The 26,109-nt window shown below is 38.5% G+C and overlaps 1 protein-coding gene across 6 annotated transcripts in view; it reads right to left on the bottom strand.

Annotated features, from left to right (window-relative positions):
* The window catches only part of rerea (arginine-glutamic acid dipeptide (RE) repeats a), a 571,358-nt gene that overhangs the window by 262,897 nt on the left and 282,352 nt on the right, over nucleotides 1-26,109 (bottom strand). For all 6 annotated transcript variants that reach the window (XR_006309302.2, XM_043676153.2, XM_043676157.2 and 3 more), the window contains 3 exons: nucleotides 22,149-22,254; nucleotides 8,944-9,040; nucleotides 8,726-8,830 (listed from right to left, as the gene is read on the bottom strand). Coding sequence is in view for 5 of the 6 variants with exons in the window: in XM_043676153.2 (XP_043532088.1) it covers nucleotides 8,726-8,830; nucleotides 8,944-9,040; nucleotides 22,149-22,254 (308 nt within the window). In the remaining variant the exon portion in view is untranslated. The remainder of the gene's footprint in view (nucleotides 1-8,725; nucleotides 8,831-8,943; nucleotides 9,041-22,148; nucleotides 22,255-26,109) is intronic.

Here is a 26,109-nt window from a genome sequence, read left to right as displayed (position 1 = left end):
TGAAAGTACTAGCTTTTGTAGCACTGCTCTTTCATCAGGTAGCTGTGGAGCAGGATTATAAGACACAGAATTTATAGCAAAAGATCACAGTGTCACACATATGAAGCAATATATTGAACAAACCTAGATTGCTGTTAAGTCTTTCAATCTAGGTTTGTTTAATATATCACTTCAGTTCTTCAATTCCGTGTCTTATGATCCTGCTCCACAGCTGCCTGATGAAGGAGCAGCACTCTGAAAGCTAATACTTCCAAATTAACTTGTTGGACTATAACTTGGTATTGTGTGATTTTTAACTACGAGTGAGAAAATCCCAGGATTTTGACACAGCAACAGTGAAGGAAGGATGATATATTTCCAAGTCAAGATGGTGAATGGCTTGGAGGGGAATTTGCAAGTGGTAGTGCTCCCATGTATTTGCTACCCAAGTCGTTCTCGACGGAAGTGGTTGTAGGTTTGTAAGATGCTGTCTAAAGAGCCTTAGTGAATTTCTGCAGTGCATCTTATCAACGATACTTAGTGTTGGAGGTTTGGATGCAGTGCCAATCCTGGATGGTGTCAAACCTGAGTGGTGTTGGAGCTCACTCACCCAACTAAGTGGGGAGTATTCCATCAAGTTCCTGGCTGTGTTTTGTAGATGGTGGACAGACCTTTGAGAAGTCAGCTAGTGAGTTACTCACTGCAGTATTTTTAGTCTCTGACCCACTGTTCGAATTATAGAATCTGGTACAAAAGGTGGTCAATTGATCCGTCATGTCAGTACTGGCTCTCAAGACGGGTAGTCGGCTTGTCCTGTACTCCACCTCAACTCCACAGCCTTCCAAATTCATCACTTTCAAAAACATATCCAGGTCTCTTTTGAAACCTTCTAGGGAATCCATCTCCACCAGTTTTCCAGACAGCGTATTCCAAATCCTGACAACTCTGAGTGAAGAAGTTTCTCATCTCACACCGAGCTCTCATAGCCAGTGTGTTTATATGGCCAGTCCAGTTCAGTTTCTGGTCAATGTAAACTCCAGGTTTACACCATTAAATATTGAGGGACAGGGATTAGATTAGCTTTTATTGGCAATGCTGTTGCCTGGCTTTTATGTGATGCAAACGGTACTTGCTTACTTTTCAGCTTAAGATTGGATATTGACAAGTCTTTTTTGAATTTGAAAATGGACTGCTTCAGTATAAGGTATCATGAATGGTGCTGAACATTTTTGAATCTTCAGCAAACATCCCTACTTCTGACCTTATGATGGAGGGAAGGTCATTGATGAAGTTGTTGAAGATTCAGGACACCCTTAAGAACTCCTGCAAACATATCTGGAGATGAGATTACAATCACCACATCCTACATGCCAGGTATGATGCCAACCATCAAAGAGCTTCCTTACCTCCCAGTTTTGCCAAGCTCCTTAACGCCACACTCAGCCTTGATTTCAAGGGCTGTCACTCTCACCTCACAGGGTGGCAAATTTCCTTCCTTCAAGGCATTAATGAACTACATAATTCATGGTATCACAGATGGTTACAACAATTGACATTAGTTCCGCAGTCACCATCAATAAGACTAACTCTTGATGCCAGATGTGTTAGTTGAATTTAAATTTCATCAACCGCAGTAGTGGGATTTGAAACAATATTCCACAGTAACAGCCTAAGCCTCTAAATTATTACTTTCAGTAACATGACTGCACCAAGTCTTGTCACATTACCATGTTTCACAAATAGCTCATTTGCATTTCATCAGTGTACAATGAAGGAAGGGTTGATGCTGCAATGGTTAGACTTGTTCACTTAATCCCCTTACTCCAGCGCTTTTTCTCAACCACACCAAGATGATGCATAGATGTCAGTGCTTTTAAAAAATTATGCTGATTCCATTAACCAGCGATTAATGGAATTTGGGAGGGTCGAGCCAGTGACCTTTACATCCCACGAATGAATAAAAAAACTGAAATGGACATTGCTACGCTATGCTATCAGCAAGAATTCTTGTTTGGGAAAAAGGGCACCAGGTATAAAATCACGCCAATGACATTCCTACTGCTCAAACACTTAAAGACTCCTTCCTGAGCTAAGTGATGTCCAAGGCAACATTCCAATGTACCAATATAGGTTTTACTAAACGGCCAAAATCATTCAGATATCTACTTTAGTGAATGCAACAAGTTCATATATTATTCTGTATATGATCATTGATTTGAACATTTGGCTTCACACATTTTAAGAAAGACCTTAAAGTAATATAGGCTCTGATGTGAATATGTGAAGAACTGTTGAACCTGCCAGTTCAAGAAGAAACAACATTGTTTTTCAATAGGTGATATCCAGCTTTGCTTTTCACTTTTGCACACCTGGGGCCAATTATTTTGTGCTGTGCAAAGCTTTTTAAAACTTGGAAAAAATTTATGGCATCACAGCAGACTTGCTTTGCATTTCTGATTAGGAAAAGCTGAGTGACCTGTCAGCTATTTTCAATCTATAGAAACAGCCTGCACTTGGGACATGAATAGATAACACTATATGTGTGGATCACTCCGTAGCAACACGTTTCGCTCATTCAAGCATCAGTAGGTTTAGTGCAAAAACAGTGCGAAACATTTCTGAGGTACAGGCAGGGGTAGGAAGAGTTGACTGTTGGGGGAAGTTGCTACCCAGGTAAATAGTGCGGTGAAGAAGGCATATGGCGTACTGGCTTTTATTGGTAGAGGAATTGAGTTCCAGAGTACTGAGGTCATGTTGCAGTTGTATAAGACTCTGGTGCGGCCGTATCTGGAGTATTGTGTGCAGTTTTGGTCGCCATACTATAGGAAGGATGTGGAGGCACTGGAACGGGTGCAGAGGAGGTTTACCAGGATGTTGCCTGGTATGGTAGAAAGATCGTATGAGGAAAGGCTGAGGCACTTGGGGTTGTTTTCATTGGAGAAAAGAAGGTTTAGGGGTGACTTGATAGAGGTGTACAAGATGATTAGGGGTTTAGATAGGGTCGACAGTGAGAATCTTTTTCCACGTATGGAGTCAGCTATTACAAGGGGGCATAGCTTTAAATTAAGGGGGGGTAGGTATAGGACAGATGTTAGGGGTAGGTTCTTTACTCAGCGAGTCGTGAGTTCATGGAATGCCCTGCCAGTAGCAGTGGTGGACTCTCCCTCATTATGGGCATTTAAGCGGGCATTGGATAGGCATATGGAGGATAGTGGGCTAATGTAGGTTAGGTGGGCTTGGATCGGCGCAACATCGAGGGCCGAAGGGCCTGTACTGCGCCGTATTCTTCTATGTTCTATGTAAAACTACAAAATTACATTCTCAAACAGTTCCAGAAGAACATTATATTGGAGGGTGTCCAAAATCATTAGATTTCTAATCATCTCATTAAAATTTTAAATTTTCCAACTTCCTAAGAGTTTTGTAGCTGAACTAAAATTTCAATTGCATCATTTTATTTTTGATTCTGTAGGGATGAGTTGGTCTCTAAGTTGCTATTACAAGGCAAGTCAAGTTGAAGTCAATTAATGGGGGTTTTTGTTTCGTTAATTTGTTTAACATTCTAACTGGATACAGACTGGTTGTTTTACTAAATAGAGTATTTATTTTGTGATTAGACAGCATGTTAATTACTTGGTACCACAGCTATCTGGGGAAACAATGTATATTGTTTCAAGTAGTAAATATAGTAGATTTCCAGAAAACATGCCATAAGGTGTCTGAGAATTCAACTATTAAAAGTATAGTATGAGGAAGTGTAGGAGCAGTGATAGGTTGCCATCTTGTAAAGTCCCTATGTTTATTTGTATAATTTTCACTGGGTACTGAAATAGGAAAAGAACTGGTTTAAAAATCAAGGAATGTTGAAGGATTGCTGCATTTGCTAAAAACAGGTATCCTGACACTCATTCTACAGTAGCTGCTTATTCAAGCAGCAGTAGAAGTCTTGTTTGCAGAGGAGCTGGAGTCACAAATAAAGCTTTTGCTGAAAACAAGTAGCTGATTAGTCTGTGGATGACAGTTATTGATGACAAAAACCTTCTGCCTACCAACATTTTTAACACTGGTTCCCAGATAGATGAACAACTTGGGGCACGGATGAAAATGGTAAAAAGAAATTGGATCTCCACCAATGGGGTGGGGGGGGGGGGGGGGGGGGGGGGGGGGGAATGCTCTGCAGTAAAAAGCAGTTTATGCCTAAAGATAATGTTATTTTCCCTTTCCACTTGTTTTCACCTGTGACTACTAAGTCAAAGACCCGTATAAGTGCCTCCTTGTTTAACTGTACCTAGTCTACTTATTTGTCATACATTGTAACTCATGTCAAGTGCAGAAACCTGGTCTGTGCTTTGTCAACCTAGATCTGAAGGACAGGTAAATTGGGGAATTCTCTGTAGTTTTGAAAATCTTTAATCTTTATGACTATTCTGGAAATAGTATGGCTTAAATTCCAGCACACTAACCCAGTGAGGTGTGACAGTTCTCTAAACAACCTCCTAAGAGTTAAGATAAATAAAAGTTGTTCAGTTCGGAAAAATGCCAGAAACTGTTCCAGAATATTGTTCTATGGGTCATGGTAAGGTCAGCTGACGAGATCTAGAAATCAAGTCATTGCGATGGGAACATGGTGGATTTCATGGTGGTGAAAATTGATTTCAATTTTTAAAAATCTGAAATAAAGAGCATTTAACCATGTAACTATTGCTTTTATTGCATAAATTGATAAGTTGATCATTGGAAAAGGGTAGACAAGGTTGAAATATGATCACAGTAGGCATAATGGCAAAGACTGGTTGTGCTGGTATGAGCAGAGAGCTGGACTAAAGGCTAGCAAAGCTGAGAATGGGAGTAAAGGATATCTATTAAGTATGACAAGGTCAGAAGTCACATGACACCAGGTTATAGTCCAACAGGTTTATTGCAATCACAAGTATTCAGAGCACTGCTCCTTCATCAGGTGAAATGAAAAAAAGCATGCAGGCCCAAAATTTATAGGCAGAGAGATCTAATGATGGAAGTGGAGTGTTGACAGGCTGAATAATAAGTCTTTGCAGATGATCAAAAGTAACAAACAGTGCAGGTAAGTGTTAACAGCTGAATAGCAAGTGAAAGGCTGATCTATAATCCAATTGAGGTAGGGAGATAACTGCAAAAATTAAAAATCCAAATGGCTGGAATAATATGATAAGTACAAGAATCACATGCTGAGGGTCTAACCAAAGTAACAAGTAATCCAAAACTGTACAGCGACTCTTATACCTGTCATGCTAGCCCAGCCATGTGGATTGTTTCCAACACCATCAACATTTTTTTTATAAATATCACTCTGCCTCAGTTAATTGGATCATAGGTCATCCTTTCACTTGCTATTCAGTTGTTGACACTTTACTCACCTGCAGAGATTTATTATTCAGCCTGTTGACAGTCAACTCACACAATTTGTATGATTTTTGATCTCTCTGCCTATAAATTCTGAGTCTGTGTCCTCGTCTTCACTTCAGCTGACGAGAGAACAGTGCTCCGAAAGCTTGTGATTTCAAATAAACCTGTTGGACTATAACTTGGTGTCATGTGACTTCTAATCTTGTCCACCCCAGTCCAGCACCGGCACCTCCACATTAAGCATGACGAGAGGCGAGAGGTACTTTTCCACAAGTATTAGTGCTGTTCACCATATTATAAAATGCTTTAGAGGTCCTGGAGAAGTTGTGAAGATTTATAAGGATGATATAAGAAATATATGGGTATACACATCAAGAAAGGACTGACAGGCTGCATCACATCACTCTTGAACAATACGGAATAATAGAGGTTTCTAAAATTATGAAAAAAGTTTTGATAGAATTCACAAGGCTAGAACATTTTTTCTGGTGAGGAACTGCGTAACTAGAGACTAATGGTACAAGATAGTCACCAAGAAATCCAATTGGGAGTTCAAAAGGAACTTTTCCACCCAAAGAATGCTAAGAATGTGGAACTTATTACTAGAAGTCGTAGTTGAAGTTAATAATATGGATGCATTTAAGGGGCAGCCAGTCAAGGAGACAAGGGAAAAGGAAACAGATGATAAGCATAATGGCATTAAATGATAAAAAGTGGGAGGATTGTTGAGTGGAGTATAAACAGTAGCATTGACATTTTGTGCCAAATAGCCCATTTCTGCCCCATATATCCTATGCACTTCTATGTGGCAGATTTGGTGTGGATAATTGCTGAACCAATGCATTCTTTAATGAAATGGGAACACTCAATGGAAAGATGCAGAAAGAAAAACCGAGGAGCTCAAATACGTAACAATAAAGTGCAACTGCATTTACAGTTCAGAAGCTGTTCTAGATCCTTTCAACAGAATTATACTGTACAAAAGTAAATATGCCAAGTTTATTCAATTAGTGAGGACATGTTTAAAGTACTAAATGCAACTTTGGACAGAAAACATGGCATACATCGAGAAATTTGGATATCCAGCATAATTAGGGAAAGATGGCACATCTTGGACTGACCTAGCCTAGAGACAGAATAATCATTAAAAGCCAAATTGCCAACTCCTTTGCTATAAAGATCTGTGATTCTGTGCTTTTCAAAGCATTTGGTAACTTATCAACAAAAGTAAAACCGCTGTGATTTATTTATGCCTTTTATTCTCATAGATCATTAAAAGATCTTGGTTCCAATCAGCCAAAATCACTTACAGAAGTGAAAGAATTGGAGTTGTGTTTGATTTACAGCTGAGAAGTTGGGCTTGATGTGTTTGCATTCATGTGTAGAGGTGGTGTTCATGACAATTCTTTAAATGGCAACTCTGTCATCAGAATGTTCTTCTGAAGATCCATATCACCAGACTACACCTAACAGAGAAATTGGGCAGTGTGAGGCCACTGCTTTGTTATGACGTGAAAGCAAATATTCACTTTTTTAGGATGGGCAACCTAAAGCTTGGCAAATGAAAAGTATATGGAGACAGAGGCAGTTTAGATGGTTAAAGGCACAGCTATCAATGACAAGGCATGAGGAAGAATGCACCTCTGACTCAACTTCTGTGCAAACAGTTAAGAGGGAGACTGTTAGAGGTTACAAAGATAGGGTGGGCAAAGCCAAGATGTGACCGAAACGTGATCTCATATGACATCCAAAGAGAATAACCTTAAAAACACAATACAGTGCAAGTTTCTCTTATATTAAAATGTTTGAAAAATACTATTATGCAAGGATTATTGTATCCTCCTCCTTTGGACTTATGGCTCAATGGAGAAGATTTCAGGGTTGGCCGAAAACAAGCTGCAGATTTTGTCAAAAGATGCTATCATAACATATACCAATGAAGGACACCAATTTTTTTTTCTGCATGAGATGAAGTTCTATTTTTACTGTGCTCTATCTGGCAAAACAGCTGATAATTGACTGACTCAGATTCATTTCTCAAAGGAAGTGGTTAAAAAGTATATACGTCATGTGCAGTAGTTAAGTAAATCAATGTTTTGGGGTCAGTTACACTTAGAGTGCCATGAGCTATTTTGGGATACTTCGGACATGGCATAGTGAAAAAATTGATTTACAAGAAAAGGTCTGAAATATTCCAGCAACAAGAGGTAAAGCCTTTTTAAGCTGCTGTAGCCACAAGAGATACTAATGAATTAACGAAAAATACTGTGGATACTACAGGTTTGAAACAAAGGCCGAGAATGCAGTAAAAATATTCTTCTGAACGGAGTTAGATCGCACTCTAACATGAATTCTCTACAGATGCTGCCAGACCACAGCATTCTCGGTGTTGTTCTTGTTATTAATGAATTGCCTGGTTTAGAGTACAATGAATCTTTTGTGGAATATTTACAGCATATAAAGCCAAAACATGAAATCACTTGGAATTATCAAGCAGAAAAATTATTTTAGATTATAATTGTACAGTATAGGCAATGTTATCCAGTGGCTATTCAGCATACTGGTACCAGTACAATAATGGACATAAACACTGAACTAATGAAGGTTAATAATGCCACATTAATATACTTTGGACATAATATTAATCGCTCTCACTACCAGCGATCTGTAACAATGACTGCGTAGTACATCACAGCTTAAAATGGCCACTATTTAATTTGGAACGTGGAATACTGTAGAAATTTATGCCCAACATTACACTTCATTTAAAACTCAGCAGGAACATGAAGAAAAATGACAAAATTCCACAGGAACAGCAACCTTTTGTAAGAGCATATCAAATCAAACTTTTACTAGTGTCAAGTTTTGACTTTGTAAAGCATTCACACAGAATTATGGCATTCTGGTGACTTCTAAACTTCTGCACTGCTATGAGAAGATGCAAAACAGAATCCCACCATATTAATTATAAAGGGAATACTCAATCCTAGCTTTCGCCAGCCCACCAGTGTGAAGTGGTCTTGGCTGAGTCGGAGAATGAAATGACTTTCTGTGATCAGTGGGGAACATGGGTAGAAAGAAAAGAGATGGTGCAGTATCTTGAGAAGCAGCTCACTGCAAGATTTATCACCTTTAATACAACATGGTGCTAGCTGGAGAGCATATTATATATAGATTTTAAAGTATCAATGCTGTTCATTGGTTTGAACTTTTCTTTTACTAACTGGCTTATATCCTTTTAAATGTTACTCTTCCCTTCAACTGGTTTGGTATGAAAGGGAACAATGGCATCTTGAATATTTGATTAAATAATATTACAAACAGTTGGAAATAATATTTGTCAAAATGACCTTATTATCCTTACCTTGTCTCTGGGTTATAGCCCAGTATATAAAAAAATTGGTCCGGTCGTGGCTTAAACTCTCTGGCAGCAAATATGTCAGAAAAATGTATAATATTGCATTTCCCTCTGAAAGGAAAGAAAAATCATTGATGTTACCACAAAATAGTTGAAAACCAATTCGTATTTCAATCTTTGCAGTTTCATTCAAACAAACCATCACATTAATTTCTCAAACTTGCCTGAGTGCTGCTGCATGGTAGGTGTCTACATAATCCGAAATGAAGAGTTCCCGACTCCTAATTACTGGGTCTGTGATCACAAGCTCACGGCCAGAATCTACAGGAAATGTAATTATTATGTCCATGAATGATTTCCACTTATTTACTTTGAATATTCAGATGGAGGATAAATGTTAAAAATGCTAATATAATTGAACACAAAAAAAAACTACCCAAGTTGAAGATCTGTGACAATTTTATGACAAATGGAAATATTTTGAAAATAAAGAACTTTGTCAAAGAAAACACAATAGCAAAGTCCAATCAGAAGTGATTGTGACGTGGCAGCTTTGAATCTGACTGAAATCTGTGCTGGAATTCTTCCAGCAACAACACGTTTCTACATTTGCCCCTTATAAATGTCTAGTTATGTTGCAATTTTCCCACATTTTTCTCCCAATTTATCATTAACTCCACTCTTTTTGCTCCAAATAGCTCAAAAATACTACTGATTCTGAACAAAGTTAATTCTTTATTAAACCCCAATTTTTCAATAGCTATGGATTTAAAATGTCTAAATTATCCAATTATTTTTTGAAGTTAGGCAACCACTCATAATTATGCAAATTTTTCATTTAAAATATTCAAAATGGTGCCAAAAATACATTATTTTGAAAAATTAAAAACTCTTCTCATCAAATATTTCCTTGGTATTAATGCCGTACTTCAATTTTTTAAATATAATTTATGAGATCATCCTATGATCAGGACAAAACGAATCTGATGTTTTACAAAAGGAGCTCCATTCCCAGCAAATATTTCACACTTCCCAACTTCCACTTTCATTCCCTCAATATGATCCTTGCAATTAATCAATTGGAGAAAATTAAAAATTGCCATCTATACGAAAATCTTAGCCAAAACTGACCTTAATTCAGACTCAGTTTTTGCACAGTCCATATTTATACTGGCCCCTATTTGTACTGTTAAATAAAAGGTTAACAACTTGAGAGGTGCAAATTCTTCTTTATGTGCACATCTCATAATGTGAAGTTATGAGTTCTAACAATATTATTCCCTCAGTATGGGAAGTAGAATTAATGGTATGTAGAACAAAATGGTGACAGTAACAAATCCAGTCACGATACCATCTAGTCTCTAAATTAGCCCAGTCACAGAACCTACCTGAGACATGGCTGTACTTCAAGCCAAGACTGTTTCAACCCCCAATCTAACTGGCAGGACAGGTTGGTAAAGGTGAGAAAGATGGGGAGTTACAACAGCATGTAAATAATTCCGTTCCAACCCAGTATTTAAGAACTGCAAAAATGTTGAATTCATTTCTGGATCTAATAATTTAGAATGAACTACAGCAGGAGAGAGAAGTAAAAGTCAGGAAACATTTATGCAATGGCGACTGTAATACATTCGAAGATAACAAATGAAAAGGACATAACCATGATAAAAGATCAGCATACAAGATTGGAGAATGAAACAGGTTTGAGATGTTCCTGTAATAGATCCTGAAAAAGTAGACAATACTGGCAAAAAAATGATAATGAACAGCAATGCAAGACATTTAAAATGATGTTCAATGAATCCAGGAAAAACACTAACAAATTAATATGAGTCAACATGGTAAATGAAGATTTAAAGAAGAAACTGAGAGTAAAAAAAGATATGACATGAGAAGGTGAAGAGGAATCACAAAATAAAACTATCAAAAAACATGCTACAGGTGACCCAGAATTGGTGGTGCAATGGACATGAAGAATGTTCTCAGAGCACAACGGGATCTTGATCAGATGGGTCAATGGACAGAGGAATGGTAGGTAGACCTTAATTTAGATAAACAAGAGGTGTTGGATTTTGTTAAGGCAAACCAGGGCAGGACTTATACACTTAATGGTAGGTCCCTGGGGAATGTTGCTGAACAAACAGACCGAGAGGTGTAGGTTCATAGTTCCTTGAAAATGGAGTCACAGGTAGGCAGGTGGTGAAGGTGGTGTTTGGCATGCTTGCCTTCATTCAGTGCATTGAGTATAGGAGCTCAAACGTCATGTATCAGCTGTACAGGATATTAGTGAGGCTACTGTTAGAATACTGCTTTCAGTTTTGGTCTCCCTGCTATAGGAAAGATCTTGTTAAACTTGAAAAGGTGCAAAAAGATTTCAGGATGTTGCTGGGATTGAGAACATTTGAGCTACAAGGGGAAGCTGAATGGGCTGGGGCTTATTTCCTTGCGAGTGTCAGAGACTGAGGGGTGACCTTATAGAGATTTATAAAATCATGAGGGACACGGATAGGATGAATAGCAAAGGTCTTTTTCCTCGGGTAGGTGAGTCCAAAACTAGAGAGCATAGATTTTATGTGAGAGCAGAAAGATTTAAAAGGGACAACTTGAGGGGCATCTTTTTCATGCAAAGAATGGTGTGCATATGGACCAAGCTGCCAAAAGTGGTGGTGGTGGCGGGTATAATTACAGCATTTAAAAGGCATCTGGATGGGCATATCAGATGAAGGGTTCTTCCTGAAACGTCAACTCTCCTGCTCTTCTAATGCTGCTTCACCTGCTGTGCTTTTACCAGCTCCACATTTTATCGACTTTAAAGGGGTTCTGGGCTAAATGTTTAGCAGGGAGGAACAATGTCATCCCTGCTAAATCCTTAGCAGGGATGACAGTGGAGGAACAATGGCAGATATTTCGATGTATAATGCAGAAGTTGCAGGATCAGTTCTTTCCAAAAAGGAAGAAAGATCACAGGAGGAGGCATGGGTGGCCGTGGCTGACGAGGGAAGTTAAGAAACATATAAAGTTAAAAGAGAAAAAGTATAACATAGCAAAGATAAGTGGGAAAAAGCAGGACTGGGAAGCTTTTAAAGAACAACAGAGGATTACTAAGAAGGAAATACGCAGAAAGAAAATGAGGTACGAAGGTAAACTGGCCAATAATATAAAAGTTTTATTTAGGTATGTGAAAGGCAAAAAAATGGTTAAGACTAAAATTGGGCCCTTGAAGACAGAAACAGGGAATATATTACGGGGAACAAAGAAATGGCAGAAGAATTGAATTGGTACTTCAGATCTGTGTTCACTGGGGAAGACACAAGCAATCTCCCTGAGGTAACAGTGGCTGAAGGACCTGCACTTAAGGGAATTTATATTTGCCAGGAATTGGTGTTGGAGAGACTGTTACGTCTGAAGGTTTATAAGTCCCCGGGGCCTGATGGTCTACATCCCAGGGTACTGAAGGAAGTGGCTCGAGAAATCGTGGATGCGTTGGTGATTATTTTCCAGAGTTCGATAGATTCAGGATCAGTTCCTGCGGATTGGAGGTTGGCTAATGTTGTACCACTTTTTAAGAAAGGTGGGAGAGAGATAGCAGGAAATTATAGACCAGTTAGTCTGACCTCAGTGGTGGGAAAGATGCTGGAGTCTATTATAAAGGATGAAATTACAATACATCTGGATAGTAGTAACAGGATAGGTCAGAGTCAGCATGGATTTATGAAGGGGAAATCATGCTTGACTAATCTTCTGGAATTTTTTGAGGAAGTAACTCTGAAGATGGACGAGGGAGATCCAGTAGATGTAGTGTACCTGGACTTTCAGAAAGTTTTTGATAAAGTCCCACATAGGAGGTTAGTGAGCAAAATTAGGGCGCATGGTATTGGGGGCAAAGTACTAACTTGGATTGAAAGTTGGTTGGCTGATAGGAAACAAAAAGTAGTGATAAATGGCTCCATTTCGGAATGGCAGGCAGTGACCAGTGGGGTACCGCAGGGATCAGTACTGGGACCATAGCTTTTTACAATATATGTTAATGATATAGAAGATGGTATTAGTAATAACATTAGCAAATTTGCTGATGATACTAAGCTGGGTGGCAGGGTGAAATGTGATGAGGATGTTAGGAGATTACAGGGTGACCTGGACAAGTTAGGTGAGTGGTCAAATGCATGGCAGATGCAGTTTAATATGGATAAATGTATGGTTATCCACTTTGGTGGCAAGAACAGGAAGGCAGATTACTACCTCAATGGAATCAATTTAGGTAAAGGGGCAGTACAGAGAAATCTGGGTGTTCTTGTACACCAGTCAATGAAGATAAGCATGCAGGTACAGCAGGTAGTGAAGAAGGCTAATAGCATGCTGGCCTTCATAACAAGAGGGATTGAGTATAGAAGCAAAGAGGTGCTTCTGCAGCTGTACAGGGCCCTGGTGAGACCACTGTGTGCAGTTCTGGTCTCCAAATTTGAGGAAAGACATTCTGGCTATTGAGGGAGTGCAGCGTAGGTTCACGAGGTCAATTCCTGGATTACCTTACGCTGAAATACTGGAGCGACTGGGCTTGTATACCCTTGAGTTTAGAAGACTGAGAGGGAATCTGATTGAGACGTATAAGATTATTAAAGGATTGGACACTCTGGAGGCAGGAAACATGTTTCCGCTGATGGGTGAGTGCCGAACCAGAGGACACAGCTTAAAGATACGGGGTAGACCATTTAGGACAGAGATGAGGAGAAACTTCTTCACCCAGAGAGTGGTGGCTGTGTGGAATGCTCTGCCCCAGAGGGCAGTGGAAGCCCAATCTCTGGATTCATTTATGAAAAAGTTGGATAGAGCTCTCAAGGATTGTGGAATCAAGGGTTATGGAGATAAGGCAGGAACAGGATACTGATTAAGGATGACCAGCCATGATCATATTGAATGGTGGTGCAGGCCTGAAGGGCAGAATGGCCTACTCCTGCACCTATTGTCTAAATGCTGGCAAATGGGAATAGATCAGTTTAAGATATCTGGTTTGCATAGACCAAAGGATCTGTTTCCATGCTGTATAATTCTATGTTATAGTGGCTGCATTAATACACAGTGAATTTTTTTAAAAAGTTAAGGTGGAGAAAAAGGCCACTAAGGGATAGAGAGGATAAAAATCACAGGTAGTGGTAACAAAATGAATGAAATTTTAAATAACTCTGCTTCCAGGGAGACAGATCGGGTGAACATTACATTAGAGGATAAGATTTGAAATGATATAACCACATTTAGAATAAAAGGATGGGAAAATTATATAAAATAATTAAATTCAAACAAGATAAATCTCTGAGGTTGATGGAATTAAGACCACACATTTTAAAAGAATCTAGAGTAACAACAACAGAGGCACAAATACATATCAGTTTATTTGAAAATGCACTGCCAGTGAACTGGTAGATAATTAATGCTATAACAATATATAAAGGGAGCTAGCTTGTACGGGGCATTATAGACCAGTCAGCTTAACGTCGGAGCAAAAACAGCAAATAACATGGGTAAAGAGTAGCCACTCATGATAGTAGTTGGTGAAAAGTGGAGTTCAAGAACATTTCTGGCACCAGAGTTGTTCACAAGTCACATTAACAATCTGGATTTGTGGAATAAAAAACAGAGTTTTCAAATCTGTGGATGGCACTACTTAAGTGGGGGATCATTAATTAACCTGCAAGATGGGCTTATAACTGGAAAATGAATTTCAACAGAGAAATATAATTTATCACAAATTGATAAGAAATACATGGATGTTATGACTTGGAAAATAAAAAGTTGAGATCGAAGATCAAAGGGATCTGGGTGAAAAAAATACACAACCAAAGTAGGCTAACAAGGCCATAAAAAAACAAAACAAGTTCCAAACTTTATTTCTAGAGGGATTGAATTGGAAGACAGAAGTTATACTAAACTCACGTTGAACTTTGATTAGACTGAAGGATATGGAGGCACTGGAGAGGGTACAAAATGGATTTACAGTGTTGATACCAGAAACACAAAGATATATTCATTAGAAACTCATGAACTGCGCCCTTTTAAAGAAAACAGGTGATTGGTGGGATGGCTGGAAACATTGCACTTGTGAGGAAGAATAGAACCTGTGGTCATCAATATAGAATTACCACTAAGAAATCAAACAGAACATTCAAGAAGGAAGCTCTTTACTGAGAGAGTGATGAGAATGTGGCATATACGATCATAGCGACAGACTGAGGTAAATAATATAAATGCATTTAAAGTTAGGTTAGATAAGCTAATGAGGTAAAATGGAACATAGGTTTATGCTGTTAAGGAAGGATGGGATGGTGGGGGGGAGGGGGGGTTGGGAGAACTTCAGTGGAATATAAACGTTCACAGGAGTTTTTGTCCAAACCTATGTTTCAGGGTAGAGTTCACAATCTAATTACTGGATATCCCTACCCAACCTAATCTTAAACATTTGCATTCATCAAAGAAAAGCTCACTAGAATTTTCACTCAAAGCTGATGATTTTTCAAATTTATCAAATTTTATTTTGAAAACATTTTGCTACTTTCAGCTTTACAACTTCCACCAAAAAGTACAATACATCTCTTTTAGTTGGTGACACTGATGATGAACATAGCTCAACCGTTTCTCATGAAACACTGACAACTAAAGGTAGGCATGGACTACCAAGCTTTAACTACTTGCTTTGTCATAAGAATCATATCACAATTACAGGTTTATCTGGTAGAATGAAACTGTTTTAAACTAATCTGCATTCAGACAAAGTATGTAGTACTTCAGATATAAGATGACAAATAATAGTGCTCAAGATATTAAATAGTCTGTAAAAATGAACAATGAACCCTACAGAATATGCTAAATATCTGTGTTGAATATTGAGAGGAGACCCCTTTAATCGATGTTTTAAAGTACACTCCTGAGCGATCTAACTTCAAACTATTAACAATGATTACCTTATAACCATTTCTAAATTTCACTTCAAAATGTATCTGATAAATATGATCAACACAAGTTTTGATTTGTATATAACAAAACACAAACCCTTGCGACCCATACTAATAAAAAAAACAAGTTAATTTCATACATGTTGTATTTTATGGTTGAAATTATATCCTATAGATGGATATTACCCAGATTTCCACTGCACCATCTAAGCAACATGCTTTTTCATTCATTCACACATCATTGTTTCCAGTCCAATTAACAAAACTAGAAAGTCCACATTTAGTGAATAATTTACCATTGCTGATGGAAGGACAAATATTCAAATTTACAACATTATACTTGTTATTTGGGGTCTATATATGTCTTTTGATAAAGAAAACATATTTATCTTCAGATGTGGCATTCTTCATTTCTCTATTGAAGTGATTTCCAAATAAAAGGGTATAATCAAACATTCCAATTGGATAAATTACTAAAGATCCAATCTTTCAAGAGTTTTTCTTCTTAAAGTGTACAATTTGCCCTCTATCTCCTGGACTGAAATATTTTTTGATCAAGCAACCTAGGTTCCCAAAAGTTTATGCGAAAGCTTTTTAAAAAACATTGTAAAATTCAACTTCAAAAGTTGATGAAGAAAGTAACAGGATTAAACAGCTTCGATTATATATGGTAAACATTGAAAATCAAAATTCAAAATATTTAAGCAGAAGGCAACATGCTTGCCTGAATGCTAAGTAAAAGGAACTATTTCAAATTCAATTCACAATCTGCACTGAGTTAGTGGATCACAATTTAATACTAGAATAAGCTTCAATATCTTAGGGTAAAGTGAGGTGCTGGAGGAGTGTCGCTCCCAGTGTGGACTCTGGATGAGCTCAAACTTGATGTCCTATACAATCATACTGCCAGTTGACAAAAATCACCTGTCTAAACTCACCTGAAGAATGGCCAAGTGGATGAAATACCCGAGGGCTGTGAGTACCTGTAGAAATGCAGCCCCGTAAGAGTAAGGAAAGAAGAGCAGACATTTATAGGGACAAAACTTTAAAAAAAGTGATAATAAAGGAAGGTCTGTCAAAATAGAGTACTTACCCCTTTGCAAAACCTATCTGTTTAGATTTTAAACCTTTAAAGAATAGAAATTAATTGAAGGGCTAGGATTTTAGGTTTCCGCCAAAACTTTCATAAAGCAGACACTCTCTGCTGATTGTAAGGGGCCCTTTTGAAACATGGTCACAAATTTAACATTAAGAAGGTAATTCACAGGCCAAATGAAAGAATGCTTCTCGTTTTTAAAACACCTGGCCAAATGTTGCATCATTCACAGTAAAATATATCAGTAGCTGACATAATTAATCAAACAATACATAACCCAACTTTGCTATATCATTTATGCAAGTCAGCCAGATCTCAAAGATCACATCTGTTTGTCTTGCAATCCGAAGAAATGCCAGACAGCATAATATTACATATGACCTCATCAAAACAAATTCATGATGTTGCATGGAATAAAGAATTTTTTTAAAAACCCTATTTTTTCAGAAACATTTCAAAAGGCATATTTAAGATATTCAAAAATAGAACTAGAAGAATAAATTAAAATAAATGTCTGTTAATTAATGAGCTGTCCTTTATTTACTGACAACTTTAAATTAAGTTTTACTCCCATATGAATTTTAAAAATATCTTGGTGCAATTTCTTCCTATATCCATAAGATGAGAATCATTTCATTTCAAATTGAAATACACTTGAATTCTTCATTTAAAACATTTTATTAAAGACAAAAACCTTAAATATAGCGCACACATACCATTGGCTATTATTCTCACACTTGTCATGCCCAAGACACAAAATATAATCAGCCTTTCAGCAGATAAATGTAGAAACTTCAGCATGTGATGCTTTCAAACAGGAATGGCATGCCCCAAAGTCATTGATTCAAAGGGACATACCAGTTTATTTACTAAAAGCTTCAGGTACTAATACTGCAGATTAAAATTGTTGAGCACAACTGTGTTTTTAAATGCCCCCACCCCCAACTTGCAAGAAAATAGGATGCTACAGATCCTCCCTAATTCATATGTTCCAATAAATTGGTATCAGGATGCTTTTCAACATTTAATGAGATAGTGTGAACCTTATGTTTTAGCAGAAGTTACTTTGGTACACTGGGAACGAAAATAGAATGCTGATATCTGCACTGGGTGTAATGTGATTCAAGTAGGTTTTATATCGCCATCTAGCCTTTGGAAGATGAGAAGATCTTTAAATATTTATTAAACAAATAGATTAAATCTATTATTTCAAGACCATTAACTAAGAAAACAAGGCAGTAAAATTTACCAAACTCCATTCTGAGATGAACATCGTTGTGATGAAACTCATTAGGTCTAGACAAAATGATGTCTAAGATGCATTGATATCTGCAGTCAGATTATCTTTGAAGTAAAGCACAAGGTGTGTGGATTATATCTAACCAAAATCATTGATGTTTCAGTGTAGGATCTGGGTAGATCATTAAAATATGATGTGACAATTTCGGTCAGAAAAATTTTATTGTTATTTATATGTATGGAATATTAGATCGACTGCTTCCAATTAAAATGTGTTCTACTAGCATTCAGCGTCTTTGCAAATAATGTGTTTTCCACTGGTGCTGAACCTCAAATATAGTCATGCAAATGATTAAGGATCACAGTTCTCCTTCCCGGCCAACCAACCACATACTTTTCATAGGATGATTACTTAACCTTGGAATTGAAACACCTTAGGAAAATGCTGGCAAGACAAGCCAAACACATCTTGTTTATGTTCCATCACAATTATATTTTCATGAAGTACTCACTAGCAAACTTAATTTGGATCTTGACTCCCAACAATACAAGAGTAACCAAAACTACCTGTGCATTGATACGATCTTAGCAATTGTTTACTTTCAATTGTTCTTTCCAGGCACCATGGACAAGTCATTTTAATTTAGGACAGGTATCTAGGCCAGTTCAGCAAAGATACATGGCACCCAATGACACACAAGACTAACTGATGAGGTTAGGTAGTAGGTAGAAAGGAAATGTTAGACCAAATGACAGAACAACTTTAAAAAAAAAACAGAATGAAAGATCCTCCAAATTTTCCATGGCACTCTTTGGCAAATATGAGACCAGAAATACCAGGCACACTATTAGAATTATGGGTTATAAGACTCTTTTCAGTTCTATTGTAGGATCCATTGTCTCCTTCAGGTAATATAAAAGTATGTTGGAAAAGCATTTCACTGATCCTCATGCTCCCAGCAGATTCTCAAAGACAACACAGTTCAGAATAATTGTTGTCTCAGTGCAGTGGAAATGTCTGATATACAGTCCCATGTACTCACACAGTTTGTCACTGGGAGTAGAGGATCGGTGAATTTACCCTACAATCATTATGAATCTGGTGGCTTATAAAGATCTTTGTGAAAATACTGTTAGGACCATAAAATGAACATGTAACTGCACTGATAAAACTAAACAAGGCAAAGAGCCGTAATACAATTCCAAAAAACAAAAGAGGCTCTGCAAAATGTAAAGCTGCAATTTTGACAACTAATGTCCTTAGGGGAAAGATAGGAGTTGACAGAAAATACTGAATGCCCAACAGTTTCCAATGTTTTCTTCAAACACAACAGCGTGAATATATTGAGGTAAGGTTAAGAACTGAAGATAAAGCATGCATGAATATTTTTTAAGAAAAGCAAAATCGTGAAAACCAATGAGTCATGGATGGAAATCTTTGGAACAAATGACATATCTAGGACCCAAGAATTTCTCTCTCTCTTCAAGCTTTCAGGCTACTTATAAAAAGAATTCGTTTCTACACATGCATGTGGCAGCAAGGTCACTGAAAAATAGTCATTATCCATTGTTCGTTGTCATGACATAGAAGCTACCTGCAGTGATCTATCAACATCCAGGTCAATGACACAGAATACATCAACCAGAGAAAAGTATGATGCTTCAATTACTTCTTTGCAGAGATTAAGTCCCATCTTTACCAGGCAATGTTAAAAATAAGGTGTAAACCTGGTAAAGCTATAAAACAGGCTCACTTGCATGTCAAATAACAGAAACAGCATATGATAGGCACTGCTAAGTGATCGCAAAATCCAACGGATCTGAGTCTAACTCTGCAGGCCTTTCATACCGAGGTGTGAATGATTGTGAACAATTAACAGGAGGTGAGGGTACCATGATTATCTCTATCCTCAATGATGAGGGTGCCCAGCATGCTAGTGCAAAAGACAAAGCTGAAGCACTTGTCACCAGTTTCAGCCAGAACTGCTAAGTGGATAATCAATTTCAGTTGTTTCCTGAAGCCCACAGTCTCTTAAATACCAGTCTACAGCTAATTTGATTCACTTTACGCAAGAAACAGCTGAAGATTCTGGATATTGCAACTAATATCGAACCTGACCACATTCCAGAAATAGTACTGAAACCTTGCACTCCAAAAATAATTGGACCCCTAGCCAATTTGTTCCAGTAGTTACAACACTGGCCACTCGCCATCAATGACAAACTTAAATCAAAATCTAATGCAAATCTAACCACCTTCCCTGGATATTCAATAGCATCATCATTGCTGAATCCCACTGTAATCAATATTCTTGGGTTACGATAGAACTTGAACAATGGTATAAATACTGAAACTATAGAAGCAAGTCAGAGCTTACAAGTTCTGTAATGAGCAGTACAACTCCTATCTGCTATATGCCACTCCATTATCTAACAGACACAAATCAGCACGGTGAACGAATACTCCACACTTGCCTCAGTGAATACAAATCCAACAACACTTGAAGCTCAACACCATCGACGACAACCAATCCACCATGGATACATCATGGCAGCAGTTTGCACCATCTGCAGCAACTCACCAAAGGTCCTTGTCAGCACTTTCAAAACCTACAACCTCTACCACCGAGAAAGACAAAGGCATCAGATACATGAGAACACCATCACCTGCAAATTCCACTACAAACCACACAACATTCTGACTTATAACTACATTGCCACTTATAGAATTACAGAATCCCTACAGTGTGGAAAGAGGCCATTTTGACGGTCAAGTCTGCACTGACCCTCCCATCCAGACCCAGCCTCTTACCTTTTCCACATAACCCCACACTTACCATGGCTAATTCAACTAGCTTGCATATCTTTGGATTGTGGGACGAAATCAGAGACGCGTGGTGAATGTGCAAAATGCACACAGACAATCGCCCAAGGCTGGAATCAAACCCATGTCCTGGTGCTGTGAGGCAGCTGTGCTAACCACTGAGCCATCCTAAACTTTCTCCACTGTCACTGGGTCAAACTCATGGTACCTCCTTCTGAAGAGTAGTAGGTGTATATCCACTCCAAGGACTGCAATGGCACTCAAGGGAGCAACTCATCTCCACCCTTCTTTACTTAATTAAGCAATTAGTAGAGATAGGTAACAAATGTTAGCCGGAGTACACAACATGCACAGCCCACAAATCAGTTCATTTTACCAAACAATAAACATGGAAGGGGTTTAAAGTTGCTTAATCAAGTAGGCATTAATTTTATACAGTTCTAGAATATGATACATCAATTACAAATATAAATCTGAGGGGAGGTGGGTGCCTCGTGGTATTATTGAATGGACTGTTAACCTGGAGACCCAGGTAATGTTCTGGGGACCTGGGTTCAAATCCCAGAGCAGATGGCTGAATTTGAAATCAATAAAAATCTGAAATTAAGAGCTTAATGATGACCACAAATCCATTTAAATTGTCAGAAAACCCCACCTGGTTAATTAATGTCCTTTATGGAAGGAAACTGCCTTCCTTATCTGGTCAGGCCTAGATGAGACTCCAGGCCCACACAGTAATGTGACTGACTCTTAACTGCCCTCTAGGCAATTAGGGATGGGCAATAAATGCTGGCCCAGTCAGTGATACCCTCATCCCATGAAGGAATAAAAATATAATCTACTAAAAATTCTACTACATTGACTAATTACAGATCCAGTTTAACATTTTGTTACTAATCGTAGGTTTGGAACAAATTTTAATCAGAGGTGTGGGAAAGCAACATCCAAGCTCAGAGACTCTTAGTGTGCACCCCTACTTTGGATATCAAAAGGGAGCTATAGTTGGTATCATTCTCCCAGCCAATTGAGAGAGAAATATAAGCCAATATTTTTTATTCTGAATATCATTCAGTGGGTCTTGCCATTAAATGATTGCATATTGATCCATCATATGCCTCCTATTCCCCACTACAAAAAAGATAGTAAATTTACTGTTCATACAGCCTCACTGACATGCACAGTGCTTTATACAGCAAGATATAGCAGAGTCACTGTCATCTGTGAAAGTTTAAGGGCCATTTTTAGGTGTGGAAGGCAATCAAGGAAAAATAATGGGAAAGAAAAAAAATTAGCTAATAAAAATATAATTCATGGCAAATTACTCACCATTCTCGTTGTGTCGATCCTGAACCAGATGCTGGTAGACTGAATCTGGCACCTCTGACTGACGATAGTACCACTTGACATTCATTAACAGGTGGTCTCGTTTGCTCTGAAATGTTAAAATATCAACAGCTTAATAAAATTATAACTCCACAATAAGTATCATTGTTCATTTTGTGTTAACAAAATAGAGTCATACAGCATGGAAACAGACCCTTCAGTCCAACATATCCACAATGGCCAGATATCCCAATCTGAGCTAGTCCCATTTGCCAGCATTTGGCCCATAACCCTCTAAATCCTTCCAATTCACATACCAATCCAGATGCCTTCTAAATGTTGTAACTGGACCAGCCTCCACCACTTCCTCTGGCTGCTCATTCCATACAGGTACCACCCTCTGCATGAAAAAGTTACCCCCCAGTTCCTTTCCCCTCTCACCTTAAGCCTCTGCCTTCTAGTTTTGGACTTTCCCACTGTAGGGAAAAAGATATTGGTGACTCACCCTATCCATGCCCTCATGATTTCATAAACCTCTGTAATGCTCTCTACGCTCCAGGGAAAAATTCCCAGTCTATTCAGCCTCTCCCTATAACTCAAATCGTCAACATCCTCAAATTTTTTCTGCACCCTCTCAAGTTCAATAACATCCTTCCTGTAGAAGGGCAACCACAATTGTACACTGTATTCTAAAAGTAGTCTCACCAGTGTCCTGCATAAATGAGTAAATACCAAATTAAATAAGTAATTTTATAGCTCAACTGACCAAAAGGAATATTCAATTTTAAGACAATCTACAAAAAAGTGGCTGTGGTGATTAAATTGCTGCAAATCATTTTGCAAGCTCTATATCATCAATAACGATTGAATGGTGAAATAAACTGAATGGTACAGTCTTATAAATACTTGCCTAGGGTATAAATAAATCATAAATCCAATTGTGATGCATTAGTTCTGTACAATCCAAAGCTAAGTTCACCATAGTCCCAGTGAGCCAAAGGACTGTTCTCCCATTTGAGAGAGATGACCAGTGGTGGTTTAACCTGACAGTCACCACAGCTCAGGTGAGGAAAAGGTTGAGAAGGACAGTCCTTTATGATGACCTCAGCCAGTATGGGAAGTGATCCATCCTATTAGCATCACCCTGACTCACAATTGAGTGATCCAGCCAACTTAGCTAACCAACCAACTTTACAGTTCTATGAATGTTTGAATTTAGAAGCAAGCTTACATCCTGGGAGGAATTCAGGACAGTTCTTAGAACCAGTTATCTCAGCAGTAGGGGTTGATTTGAAAGCTTCCAAACCGCGGGATTTTGGTTAGAACTTTCTTCAGGGCCTTTTTTTTAAAAAAAAACATCTATTTTTCTCAACTGTTTTTGACATCAACTCTATGCCAGGCATTGTGTAAACAACTGCTTGAACAAGCAGTAATTGAAGTTAACTTGCTGACAATTTGGAGCAGAAGGATAAGCTGATGCAGCTTTCGCTGGCAACACAAAGTTGATTGGTCTATGGACTAGCAACCATAAATTAACGATAGAGACTTATGCCTGCAAACTGGTAATTACAGGTACTGGGTAATTGGTTCCCAGAAAAACGAACAGCTTGAAGCCAAAACAAGTTACAGTTACAACATTTAAAAGACATTTGTTCTGTTCATGTGTCTGTCCAAGTTTAGAAGGATATGGGTCAAACGTAGACAAGTGGGACTAGTTTAATTTGGGAAAGTTGGTTGCTGTGACAAGTTGGACCAAAGGGTCTGTTTCCATGCTGTACGACTGTACATCTCTATGACTATCTTTCTTGCAACAGTTGTCGTAAGCTATGACATTAAACCAATAGGTCAGAGATTTTTATAAGGGAATCAGCCACATTACATCTCGTGCTATTTCAAGGTGCAACAAAGAACCAGTGATCTAAACAAAATAGATTTTTAGCGGCAAGAGCACTAGGAGACTCAACAACTTGTCGACAATCACAATGTGCACAGATTTCTTCAGTGCGATCAAAGTGTCCGACAGTCTGTGTACCAGGGTCCGACTCCAATGACAGGCAAAAAAGAGAGAATCGCTCATCAAGAACCAAGATGCAGTCAATGTCTGCTGGTGAGAGCACTTCAAGGATCTTTGCAATCAAGACACAGCCATCAATGCAAGTGCTCTCAACATCAATCGAAAAACACAGCTCAGCACACATCCAATCTGCCTCAAGGAAAAATATGCCATCTAACAGCGGCAAAACAACAAGGCCTTCAGCACAGATGGAATGCCTGCTCATGTTCTAAAATACAGTGGAGAGGCACAAATCCACAACCTCATTTTCCTTGTCTGGAAGGAAGAGAGTGTACCAAGAGAATTCAGAGACGCTGTAATTGTGATCATCTTCGAGAATGGGCACATGCCTGACTGTGTGAATTAGAGAGGGATTTCCTACAGTCTGCCATGGGAAAGGTTATTACAAGAATCCTCCTCAGTGCCAAGTGGCTGGAGAGCTTCTTTCCAAGTCTCAATCTAGCTTCTGCCCATCAAAAGGCAAAATGGATATGACCTTCAGTGCACAACAAATTCAAAGAAAAAAAGCACAGGCAAAGGCCTTCAACTCGGTCAGCATGAGGGATTGTGGAATATCCTCCTCATATTTGGCGGCATTCTCCACCTGTTTTACAGTGACATGCAATCCATGATCCTCACCAACAAATCCACCACAGACCCATTACGAGTGCTATCTGAGCGGAGGAGGAGCTGGGTCATCACACCAGCTGTCTTCCTTATCTCTCTCTCTGCTACACTCCATCTCATGTCCATGAAGCTCCCAACCAGTGGAGCTAACCACAGGATGAGAGAGAATCTTTTCAACCTTCAACACCACCAGGCCCAAGACCATCCTAACTTCTGTCACCAAACTGCAGTATGCAGTCAATGCCTGCATGTGGGCATTCAAAGGCTGAGTTACAAACTATTTGTAGATGTATTCACTGGGCCTCAACTAAACATCTAGAAAACAAAATCTACTAGGAGCTCCATATAAATAATCAATAGGAGGGTTTAGGAAATGTTGCAAGAACATCTTGAAAGCCTCCCTACACAAATGCAACACCCCCAATAATGTGGCAATCACTTGTTCTAGAATGCACAAAATAAAGAAGGCACAAACCATTTTGAGTATCAGTGGAGCAAGCACCAAAAAGAGCGTTCAGAATCCAGAGAGTGTCCCACCCAGCCACCTCCTCAAACGCGACCTGCCCCACCCATGGCAAAGTCTGTGGCTCCTGGACTCAGCCACTGCAGAACCCAAATCCCCCCGCCGAAGTAGAAGCATTTAATCCTCAAATCTGAGGAACTGTCAAAGATAACATCTGGTCCTGGTACTTATCAACTTTCTACTCCATTAATTTCTTCAGAACAGGGTGCAACCTCTTTTTAAGCTAATTTCCTTCCACCCTTCATTCTCCATAGACAGAGGTCTAATTCTGGGAGATCCCTAGTATCTTCTTCAGTGAAGCAGACACAAAGTAATGAGCTAGCTTCTCTGCCATTCCCCCATTGTAGGTTCTCCTGATTCTGCTTGCAATGGCCCCACATTCGCCTGAACCAAATGTTTATTTTCTACATACCTTTAGAAGCTTTTACAGTCTGCATTTGTTTTTTTTTTGCAAAGTTGCTTTCATATTCTAATTCCCCATTTTTTTAAAAGCAGTTTCTTGGTCCTCCTTTGCTGTATTCTAAAAATCTCATAGTCCTCAGATTTACTACCATTTCTGGCAAATTCTCTCAGCCTTTTCTTGTAATCTTATACAATATTTCATCTCATGTGTCAGCCCCGGTGTTTGAAGGAATGGAGAGTTGATGTGAACTACTTAATAACTCATTAAGACTGCCCATTGCTGACATACAGTCATGCATTCTAATGTGGTTTCCCAACCACCTCAGCCAGTTTGTGCTTCATGTGTTCATAATATGCTT

The sequence above is a fragment of the Chiloscyllium plagiosum genome, unplaced genomic scaffold (genome assembly GCF_037043375.1).
Source record: "Chiloscyllium plagiosum isolate Xiang-an unplaced genomic scaffold, Cpla_swu_hap1 HiC_scaffold_37, whole genome shotgun sequence".
Lineage (NCBI taxonomy): Eukaryota > Metazoa > Chordata > Chondrichthyes > Orectolobiformes > Hemiscylliidae > Chiloscyllium > Chiloscyllium plagiosum.
This window is presented reverse-complemented; position numbering and strand designations above follow the sequence as displayed.